The 11,970-nt window shown below is 42.2% G+C and overlaps 1 protein-coding gene across 1 annotated transcript; it reads right to left on the bottom strand.

The window, feature by feature from the left end:
- Positions 1-2,877: 2,877 nt before the first annotated feature.
- Positions 2,878-11,169, bottom strand: fem1c (fem-1 homolog c). Its single transcript, XM_003446062.5, has 6 exons — positions 9,772-11,169; positions 6,623-6,792; positions 6,349-6,537; positions 5,553-6,064; positions 5,078-5,254; positions 2,878-4,911 (listed from the first exon to the last, which is right to left on the bottom strand). The coding sequence occupies exons 1-6, from the start codon at positions 10,313-10,315 to the stop codon at positions 4,647-4,649; spliced, it is 1,857 nt and encodes a 618-aa protein (XP_003446110.1). The 5' UTR covers positions 10,316-11,169; the 3' UTR covers positions 2,878-4,646.
- Positions 11,170-11,970: the final 801 nt, after the last annotated feature.

The raw sequence follows: 11,970 nt of genomic DNA, 5'->3' as shown, positions 1-11,970 counted from the left end.
TGATCCTTAAGGGGTCACCACAGCAAATCGTCTGCCTCCATCTCACCCTATCCCTGGCACCCTCCTCTGTCACACCAACCCTCTCCATCTTCTCCTTCAATAGATCCACAAACCTCCTCTGTGGTCTTCCTCTTTTCCTCCTTCCTAATGATATCAGCTGATGACAAATACATGTTTTATACTCATGTGCAACTCTGCACCTTAAAGCAATTTCAATGCAAGAGATGGAGAAAAATACATTTGCAAACACTTCAAAGTTAAGCAGTTATTAAAGAACGTGTTGGTGGAAATAAGGGCATGTCACTATTTTAACAGAGATATGAACAATTTTATCCTTTGAATATGCGTTTTATATTTTAGTGAGAAAGAATGACACAATTTTGAAAGCTGGTAGGGAGCCTGAATTTTAGTAAAAGACAGTTCAGCATTGTAGATTCTCATCATCTTCATTCGTGAGACTTCATGGGCATTCCTCTGACTCAGTACACCCCCTCCCTGCTGAGCTGACAATTCCTTCTCTAGAAACTCTGGCTTTTATCCACACAGCCTTAGTACAAACTTAACATCCTCATAACAGCCCTTCGCCTTTCTTTCCCTGCACCCTTTTCAAACTCTTCCTTGTTGGACACAGAGCCACTTCAAGTGGGGCTGAGCCACGTAAACACCAGTACTATGATAAGCCTCGACTTGTTCCATGCACTTCGACCCAGAAACATCTAAACCATATATTTCACAATTACCATCAATGAGGTATGTTAGCGTTCCTGCAGAAGGAATAGAAGGTCACTGGAGCTTTGCATAACTGAGGCTGGAATGGAAGATGTGCGTAAAACCAAATAGATTTTCCAGCTACAGTTACACCTCACACTAAATAAAAATAAACGTGTCCACTTTCACCTCATGATACCTTTGCTAATTTTAGAAAGGTAATTCTGGGCGTGGTTGTGAAAATGCAAAACAGCAAAGTTCAATTGCACTTCTCAGAAGGAATGGCGGTAAATACTTCCTCAAAAAAATTGATTTACCTGTTTATTTGTCTCCATTTCTCTTTTCAAGTGTTTTTTTTTTTTTTTGGTCTGTTAAGCAAGAGTGACACAGCATTATTTCAGATGGGCACATGCTGTAACCACTTATTAAGGAAGGCTGGTTGAAAAAGTCCCTGAAGGTTGCGAAATCCATTTTTTATAGACCACAAAATGGACGCAGATCGTAAAAGAGATTCATACAGATCTAACCAGACGCACTCCGTCCAGCCTCGGCGGCCTGGCGCACACACACCTACAGTGATCGTGACTCATTAAGAAAGTCCCACTCTCTGCTTTACAGGAGATCCTGGCAGTGACTCATCACAGAACATTCAGGACGGGTTTCACATTTTGGGGATGAATGCTGCCGGCTCTACATGTGGAGGAAACAAGGAATAAATGTGTATTCATGAAGGTATTTGTCAGTTTGTGTGAGAGGAAGCTGCATCATCTGGCTGTTACATGACAGTTCTTTACATTTCACCCTTTCACTTTGTTAAACTGAAACAGGATTAACTATGATCACTCGGGAGATTAAACCAAGGCAGCGGATGTGGTGAATGTGGATTTTGTATCAATTAAGAAATCTAAAGTCATGCTTTTAGCTGAGTGAGGCCTTGAGTTTGTCCCAAATTCACCCATAAACCAAAAGTATAAGAACATCAGTAATTAATCGGCAGTGTAGGCACCAGATTTTCTAACTAAAACCACCAAAGTTCATTTAGCCTGGGTCCAGATCCATCCACTCGATGTTGTCGACTGATATCATGCCACACTTGAAGTTAATCCATTCATTTGTGTGAAGCCTTTTTTTCTAAAATGAGAAAACCTCTGGCTCCTGGTGAAATGTTGATGTAATCCTGGAGGGTAATGTGCAAAGTAAATGACATTGCCACCAGTGGAGCCATAACACAAGCATGGCTGAACACCAATCTCATCATCTTGGCTCTTTAAATAATTCATTAGATTTTTCTTGTTGATTCTTGTGGAGCATCAAGGGCCTCGCTGATGTGTTTTTGAAGCTTCAAGCTTCACAGAGGAAATATACAACACAGCGCATCGGGTGTTGGATACAGAGACAATACTTGTTACTGGGTCCTAATGACTGTAGTCTAGAGAGGAATAAACACTCCAAGGTTCTCTGCACAGCAGTCAGCTGCTGTTTTTAATTGCTTCATGCACAAAGTATTGAACAAGCAAGTCATAAATTAGCTTGTTTTTACTTGGGGGCATTTCTTGGAAGCAACCCATGAACAACATGAGCAACCCCCGTCTGCAGTTTCACATCTCAGGGGTCCTCTTTGCTTCACCCAACTCAAAGATCTGCTCAGTGACTACAGAGCAAAAGCAGTGGGAACACTGACTCAATCAGCTGTTGCCTATTTGCGCTCTTTCACCATTAGCCACAACATTAAAACTGCAGACAGGTCAATTAAAATTGCATTCTAATAAGGCAGAGTTCACTTAAGAAACATAACACCCACCTAAACATTGTTGGAGGTCAACCACAACACGCATTGTCCTCCTGGGAGAGGCTGCTGTCAATGTGTCAATGCCACAGCGCAAAGAATCTAAACAGAGCCAGGTGCATCAATCCGGCCACCAAACTGCTCAACTCCCAATCCAGTCAGGCATTTACGGGAGACAAGTCTCATCCTGAAAGGATTTTCTCCAGCTTTCCTAATCCAGAAACCACATGACACCCCCAGAGGTCCCTTGTGCCTGACCCAGTAAGTCACAATAGCGGTCTCACACGGTGTTAGGCAGCTGGTTTTAATGTTGTGACTGATTGGTGTATAGCTATTAAAACAAAGAGACAAAAACCAGGAAATAAAGACATTTAGACAAGACGACAAGTGCAACATGGGTTTATTGTCAAACTGGTTATTAAGACATGAACTCAATTAATGCCATATCAAATCTTAAACTCCGCTGTAGTAAAGTGCAGATTCACATCAAGTTGCCCTGGGTGTCCTCAATACATTTGCTATGTCTGCTTTTTTTTCTTTTTAAACTGTAATATGAAATCCTAAGAATTATGAAAAGCCCTTTTTTTTAAATTTCCAACCCACACATCTAAAGCTAATGTGCAAACGAGATAATTCACAAAGCTTTCCTATTCTGTATGTAGAGGCATCCTCCCACTCTTGTGTCTTCAACTCCTCACACAGCTGGATGACAGCTGTATAAGACAAACAGATCTACCCTCGCTCTGCTCTAGTTTGGAGTGTAGGTGTTGTCATGAAAGGTCTTCTGCAGTGATTGTTTGGCTGATATGTTGCTGCACGTGAACAGTGGGCCAATGTTTACCCAGATTTTTTTTTCTTTTTTTTTTTCTCTCTTTTGGATAAAGATTATTAAAGAACGACGGTATTTAAAGGTCGGCCATGTATGAATGTTAAAGAGGTCACTTCTGTGTACGAGCCTGCACTCGCCAGCGGTTGTGAACTGTTAGTTTGGCCGCTGTGGTTTCTACTGGCAGTCACGTGCATTGTGGAATCTCCATGAGCGCCACTTCACCAAAATTCCTGTTGTCAATAATTTGTGTAAAGTCAAACAAAAAAAACAAAAGCAAAAAAACCCACTCTGCATACAAGGAACGCACCGTGGGGGGGCACTCGCATTTCTTTCACACACGCACTCACGCAAAAAAAAAAAAAAAAAATCGCTCAAATTCATTCACTCGTCTTACAACAATCAGTACAATGGTTTATTTTTTTTGCACCCCTCTCCCCCTCCTTTTTGAGTGAAGTAGGTGGATACTGAAGAAAACGGCAGCAATGAGGTAAACACAAAAACTCATGAGAGATATTGCACAGACAAGTGCCGGCACAGAATACAACAGTTTCTCTTTCCAACAGCCTAGCCTGTGCATAGAAAGAATAAAGCACTTATGGTGTTTGCACGCATTAAACCCTTCTTGTAAAGCTTTGTTGTACACTTAAGTGGGAACGACAAATGAGTCTAGAATCCACAGCACTTGGCAGATGTCCAGATTTGCATGACCAAAATCTAAGTGTTTTTGTAAAAGTACAAAAAAAAAACTAAAAAAAAAAAAAAAAAAAAAAAAAATCTAATGACTGAGGAAGGGTCCATGACTGTTGGCAAACCAAAAACATTTTTTTTAATAATAATAACCTGAACTCCCAGTATATGTAGAAATGCCTTGAGACTGAGAAGACGTGAGCAGGCAATGTTGAGACTGGGTTGCAGCCAGCATGGAGAAAAATCTCTCAAGTTTCATTTAATAAATAGAAATCGAGGAATATGCAAAAAAAAAAAAAAAATCTCAAGCAAAAATACGTAAACCCCTTTGCTCAGTTCATCCAGAGATGCAGCTGTGTTTGTCCATGTTGCAATCCACTCCTGATGCATCCCCCAAAAATTGGGCCAGTTAATCCAAATCATTTTCAAGTCCATCCTGGTTAGTTGAGGACTTTTTTTGTGCACTTAATTCTTCCAACTAGTTCATACTCTCCATGTAGTTTGAATTTGCAAACCTAACCCACATAATTGTCTCTGTTTTTCAAGCACCCTGTGGGTGAGGCGTTGAGATTATGTTGCTCCTTTTCACACTTTTCCCCGTGCACCCATCCATTCTTCTCCACTCCTTCACAATCATTATCTGTGGAGCAAGACGAAGGCCTCCAGTTTCTCTGGGATGTTTCCCCGGTAGTCGAGGCCGTGCTTGATGATAGCCCTGGCGGCTAGGCACTGCAGAGTGGTGTGGTTAATGGGCTGGATGACATTCCTGGCCAGCTCCTTTTCATCCAGGAGGTCGCAGGCCGTTTGCTGGAAGGCGTTGGTGCTGTCGAAGTGAGTCCCGCAGGAAATGAGCAGGTTCATGATGTCAGGGTGACCGTTGGTTGCCGCTATGTGGAGGGGGCTGGTGGATACAAAGATAATAGATCTGTAAGAGGATTATCCTGTACAACATACAAGCACACGTCTTCTTAACCACTTTCTGCCATTTTTCCCCCTGAACAAATCTAGGTGAAAACTAAAAGCTGGAGAGTGTGGGTGAAACAGAAGCGCGATGTTTAAAAACAGACCTGTTGTCATCGTCATCTCGACTGTTGACATCTGCTCCACACTCAAGTAGGATTGAAGCGACCGTGAGGGAAGGGAACTTGCAGACGGGATAACGGCCCACGCAGGTAGTGTTGCGGTCGACTGCCAGGTGCAGCGGACTGAAGCCATTCTTACCACATGGGTGGAGCTTCAGGAATCTAGAGATGCAACAGTGTGAGAATGAAAGGCAAAGAATTATGAATATGGACAATAAGTTTGATTAAACTAATATTTTTTTAATCAACATTACTGACAGCATTGCAAAAAGACTGTGGCAGAGGTCAATTAACATCCTGCCTGTTTGCTAAAAAAGGTTGTATATGTGATTGGAAAGGAGCACTAACAAAAATCACTGTCACAGAAAACTTTTAGACCCTTCTAACTGCCATATTGTGTACACAGAGACATATGTGACCTTTATAAACACCACTGAGGAGATTTTCAATAGGAACACACCTATAGATCGTCTCCTTCTTGAAATGGTCCTGCTCTGCAGTACATGGCACCTTCTCTAAAAGACAAATGAGGTGCAGAATAATTGAGAGGGCCTTGCTGAGCTGAGCAGGGTCAGGAGGCATTGGTCCACTTTGTTTAATGGCTCGTTCAATCTCCATCACACTCTTGGACAGTATCCCCATCAAGTCCTCAAACGACACCGATGTCCCCAAGAGCCCCTTGGCCCTGTCCTGCAGCATGAAGGAGAAGAGCTCAGCGAATGACAGCAGGCTGGAGGAAGTCATGGGGCTGAGAGGGTCCAGGTTGCTTTGTTGCATGTCCAGCGCGTACTTCCACAAATTTATGCAGCGTTCAAAGTTTCCAGAGTCAGCATAGACGGCACCACGGTAACGGATGTAGTAGGAAGTGTCTGGGTGTTGCGGACCGAGGATTCGCTCTCGGATGAGCAGCGCCTGCATGCGCATCTCATCCGGGTCAGAAATAAGTCCATCCAGCTCTTCTGCGTTTGTTACCTAGAAAGCAGATTAAAAAGTAGCAGAGTGACTTGTGATTTCAGCACCAAGACCCAGGTATCGGACTTGGATTTATTCTATATAGCTAATTAACAAAGTTGTAGGCTACATCTCCAATACTAAAGACCAGAGTGTAACATTAAAAGTTTTCCCCAGCGAAATAAAAACATTTATTTTTTCCATCCTGATGTCAAAATTTGACATCACGTGAAAAGAAAACCTGTTTCGAGAGCATTAAACACATTGCCAGCCCACTTTAAGGTGCCGGTGGGTAATGCACTCACCTCTCTAGCATAGTCGTATGCCATGATCAGCTGCTTGGGTTCCGGCTTCTGGATGATGTTGTTACTGTCCATGTACCTCAGATCCATAGCTCTTTTCCAGTATTTTAAAGCTCCAAGCAGATCTCTTTTTTTGTCTACAAACGTAGCTCCCAAGAGCTCCAGGGCATCAATGCGCTCTGTGTGCCTCGTCTGCAGAGACAAAATATGTGATTTATGTGATCCTCACACAACTCTACACAAACAACCTTTAACTGTAGGCAACAGGAAGCCTGACCTGCTGATGCGTAGTCAGGTAGTCTACAATATTAGTATGGCCTGTAACACTGGCAGAAAGTAAGGGTGTCATGCCGTAGCCATCCTGCTCCATGGTTGCGCCGTACTGCAGCAACATCCGCATGATCTCCAGGCTGCCTGACTCCGCACAGTCGTGAAGCGCCGTGTTGCCTGTGAACAGAGAATACGCATGTCGTGCAGTGAGTTAAACATAATAAGACCTACATTAGCTCACAGAAGCCTAGCAGGAATTCAGTTTGCAAAGCCATGACTACATCCATCATATTACCTTGATAAGGACTTGAGGAATTTCTCTCTCCAAGTTACCATAAGCTGGTAATTTTTAAAAATATTTAAAGAGCTCAATGACTGACGCTGAAGTTCTTATGGATGTTACCACTTTACATTTATTTATGCCATAAGATGTGTCATATTTGCTTTTTTTTTTTTTTTGCTTTTTTTTTTTAGTGGTTTCATCCGTTTTAGAACAGAAAAAGAGAATCAACTTCTACAAAGGATTGTAGCAAACAGACACACATCACATGAAGTATTTTTCAGCACAACACGGAGAAAGAAAAAGAACCAACCAACCCCCCCCCCCCATGCAACGCAATTTAAAACAAACAAACAAAAAAACAAACAAACACATAAGCAGTTTAAAAGACAAAGACGAATATGAATGTCTAGCAAAGAAGAGCACAGAAAGCATTCCTTAAAAGTTTAATCTGATCCATTTAATTTAGTTTCCTTTTAATTGATAATTTTCCATTCCAGGGATACCAGAGCTCTAGTTATATCCAGTTTAGCTCTTACAAAACAACAACAAAAATAAGACATCTCTCCACCTTGGGGATTTCCCGGGAATTTACCAAACAAAGTCAAAACAAGGAAGTACTCCCAATCACACTTCTGTTTACTCCATTCACTACTGAGACTAATACAACTATTAAGAGTCAATAATAAGAAGACAATTAGTCACCAAGCTTCGAGTACCTTGGTGTTATTGTGGTGCTGAATTTCAGAGAAGCTGTTCTGATAAAAGTTTCTTGCGACTGCAAACTTACTGAGTGAAAATGCCTGAAGCGTGCCTAAACTAGCATATCAGACCACTGTATTGACCTATGTGATTCACCATTAAGGAAAACACAGCGCCAGACATTTGTACAACAGAAAAGTCTGAGAAACTCCACTGGTTCTTTGGACTGCAGGACGTCAAGGTGAGTCAAGTGCAGATAACTTCCATCATGAATTGTAAGAATATTTAGAGATGACCACAAACTTCCAATGCCACATTCCTCAGATAAAAAGGAGAGATTGCACTTTGACATGTGAGCTAAGCTCGTGTAAAAAAGGGGGAGGAGCTATTATTTTTCACTTTAGTTGTTTGTAAAGTTCCACCAACAGTGTTTTCATTCTTGACTTGTTTGCCTTCGTGGGAGAGTATGTCACATTGTTAGTGAAACTGTGCAAGATTCACACAGTGTTATTGTAGCAAAGAAAGAACACAACAACAACAAAAATAACCCACAATTTGAAAGTACAAGAAATAACATTCAAGATCATTCATGGAGCAGAAGCAGGACCATTTCCACCACTGCTACATTTACTCAAGACTGGCATGTTAAAAGTAGGTCACTCAGTCCTGAAAAATCAGGTTCAGTTTTCCCCAGAGAGGAGGGGATACACATCTACAGACACACACGTGCTTACTGAACTTTGAGTCCCATAAAGATAAGTAAATCCCTTTGAGGAAATTCAACACATGCCATGACTGGCAATTATAAACACTTCAAGCTCAACTCCCTCTTTTTTTCTGGTTAACAGTGTGTTTGTTTTTCTTTTTGCTCTCTGAGGCTACTCCACACTCAGTCAGATGAGACCAAACAGGGTTAGTTTGGGATCAACCAGCAGTTATATTCTTTGGTTTCTGCAAAAATAACAATTCTGGACAGAAAACAGCAGCAGCAGCAGCAGCAGCAGCGCTATAGTTGTCCCCCTCAGTTAAATATGTACAAGCAAAACTGGGTAAACAACAAGAAAGCCATGTTTACTAAAAATGGTTTAAACTGACTTTTCATTATATAATCAGTGTTTTAATGTGGTTTGGATAAAAAATGCTGATACTACAACATGTCGAAATTTACCACAAAGCTTCCTCAAAACATGAAGACACAAGCTTGGAAAAACTGGGGAAAAACTTCAAGAAATCATTCTTGTCTGAATTAATCGATTAAAGATGAAACCTCACCAAACAGGTTATTTACTGGAAGTCTTTCATGAACTGAAAAGTGATGACTTTTCTGAGAAGGAAGTGAGCAGGGCACAACTTCTGAAGCAGTCTAGTCAGCTGTGATTATTTTGTCACAACTGTTTTTCTCCTCCAACTCGCTCACTTTCTTCCCTAAACATAAGCTTCATTGTTTTTGAAAAGTTTCCAGTCGTATCTAATATTAGAGATTTACCCTCTTATGTCAATACAGCTGTTTTGTGAAAAGCAGAGTAGAGAGGGTGGTTTGTGCTCTGCTTGTGATTTTTTTTGCTGTCACAGGACAGTAAGTATAAGCTACAACTGTGTAGTTCTGATCACACAAGAGCTAAAAGTAGGGGCTTAAATGTGCCAATCTAGGTAGGTATCCAAAGGTCTGTGGTTGAAATTCACTTTAGAGACCATGAATTCAAGCCTACCCTACCAAAACAGCTGTTACCATGGAAAGAGAAAATAATGGACATCCTGAGCAGTTAAGTGCTTGTCTTTTTAAGCACACGTATAAAAGACAATGATCTTAAAGACAAACTCTTATTGTTCCTGTATTTAGAAAACGCCATCCAAAGTATGAGCTTCCAGACACACCCTGACACACACGCATCCAGGCTGACGTAGCTAGCTTGCAACTTTCCACTGTGAAACCAGAAGTTCATGCTTTGCTGTTGAGTCATTTCAGACAGAAAAAAAACAATTGCAAATTTGTTAATTTTGTCATCCCATAACAATCCCTATGTTTGGATGCATGCGTGTCACGTGCATTTTACCCATTTGTTACTTGATTTTCTCAAACTATCTGCTATCAGCTCAAAAAGAGGGGAAAAAAAGTTACGGTTTAACATCCATGTAGTCAACATTTTTCTGTGGAAAGCTTTTTACCGACTCACCTTTGATGCTTTTCCTGTTGACATCTGCCCCTTTCTCCAACAGGTACTGCGCTATCTCCTTGTGCCCCTTGTAGCATGAAATCATGAGACACGTATGGCCGTGTCTGTTGGCTACTTCCAGGTCAGCATTGTGCTCCACCAGGTATTTCACAATGTCCAGGTGGCCGTCAAAGCAGGCCGCCCTCAGGGGCGTTGAGTTGGTCAGCGTTGTGCTGTTGACAGAAGCTCCATGACCCAGCAGGGACTGGACTACCTTCAGGTGTCCCGCTGCAGAGGCAGCCCAGAGAGGGGGCGCCCCCTCGATAGTCTCCCCGTCAAAGTTCACCGATCCACCGACCTCGACAGGAGCACTGCAGCACTCCAGCAGATACTCCACCAAGTCCAAGTGGCCGTACCGGGCAGCCATCAGGAGCGGGGTGGCCCCGTTTGTCTTCTCGCCCATTAACTTGGTCACCTCGTGCCCATCTTTGTTCTCCAGCAGCTTCTGAAGCAGCCGGAGCTTACCGTCCCTGGCTGCGTTAAACACCGCGGTCTTTAAATCCATCCCCGAGACTTAAATTCACGGTTTAATAGCAGTTTAAAAAAATGGCAGCGCTGTCTGTCAAACAATAGGGTCGACGACCCGTGGAGGTGTAAGGTCGCTGCGGACAGGTGAAGCTTGGCAGCCTTTGTTTATAACAAGCTCCGACTTTCGAGCTAACTGTTAAACCAATGTGCTACCTTTTCTTCTTGTTGTTGTTGGGGGTTAAAAATCCGCAAACAGTTCGTGACTTTCTAAAGCTCCAGCTTTAAAAAGTTGACACCACTTAAATCCTAAACTCTATTACAAACCAGACGTTTTTAGCCCAGTTAGCAAAAGTGGCTAGTCAACTTCCTCGATCCGTTTAGCTAACCGACTAGCTCCGCTTAGCCGAACCACTCTTCACCGCTGCTCATCCACTGACATGTCCGCACCACCCGAGAAGCCCTTCTTCCTTAGATCTGTCCCCTTCGCTGGTCATTGTTCCCCAGCATAACGTTACTCCTCGGGAGGTTATTTATATTCGCTTTCCAAGGGCCGAAGTGTAGAAATCCACCCCCACCCGTTTACGCTGCTGCTGCTTATGTTAGCTTAGCCTGGAAAAACGACGTTCAGTCAAACAAGCGAGGGGATATCCCCCACTAACCGTGCCGCGTTTCTCCCTCACAGACACACCTCGTCCCCTTCAAAAAAAACCAAGAGGCGTTACCACAAAAACGGCAGGCTACCAGTCGTCCACACAGCCGCTGAACAAGCTGGCAGGTCCGCCAAAGGAAAAGAAGGTAAACAGGGGAGGCTAACTAACCACCCACGGCTCGACCGGATGATCACGACTCGGTTTGTGTCAAATCACAAACCCGACGCAGTCTTTTTTTTTTTCTCTCCAGTGGAGCACATGATTGACAGGTGGACAGCCAATCAGAGAGCTGGAAGCCCTGTTACGCAAACAACAATAAAGAGTTAAAAGAGTCTGTTTTTCAAGCACCAATGAATTTTCTTACTACCATAGAAAGAGAAACCAGAGGCACAGGAAAGACCTCAAATACTGCACTGATAGCTGAGGAAGACACACAGTAATGGAGTTTGAAATTAAAGAGACAGCATGAAAAATTATTTTAAAAATTATATTAATGAGTATATTTATTTATTTAGTTATTCATTCAATCTAATCTTTTATTTTTCCTTTAACTTATTTTTTAAGACCTTTTCTAGGGATATTTGTCAGGGTTAGATCAACTATTGCAATAAAAACACGGGATTCACAGTCATTTGGAGATTCCAGTCCCACTAACATCTGCATCAATTCCCTGTAATACATTAAACATTTCTTGTATTTTTTATTTATTTAGACTGCAAATTATTGTTGTTGTTTTTTTGTTAGTAACTGTAAGACATGTCAGGACAGCGAGACAGGTTGATGAGGCCAGAGAGGATTCTTTGTTGACATTGATGTTTGCAGACGACATTGTGATCTGTAGAGAGAGTAGAAAACAGGTGAAAGAGAGGCTGGAGAGGTGGGGGTATGCAGTGGGATTTGAAGTCATGTGGTTTAGTCCAGACTATAGAATCACCTTTTTTCAAGCATTTGTCTTAGGTGCATGTAACTGATATGTATAGATAAACCACAAGGCATATAAATATACAATCATACTGAAAGTGAAGTTAGTCAAGTCACGTTT

This window comes from Oreochromis niloticus, linkage group LG12 (assembly GCF_001858045.2).
Source record: "Oreochromis niloticus isolate F11D_XX linkage group LG12, O_niloticus_UMD_NMBU, whole genome shotgun sequence".
Taxonomy (NCBI): Eukaryota; Metazoa; Chordata; class Actinopteri; order Cichliformes; family Cichlidae; genus Oreochromis; species Oreochromis niloticus.
The sequence above is the reverse complement of the archived record's forward strand: the minus strand, read 5'-3'. Positions and strand labels throughout refer to the sequence as shown.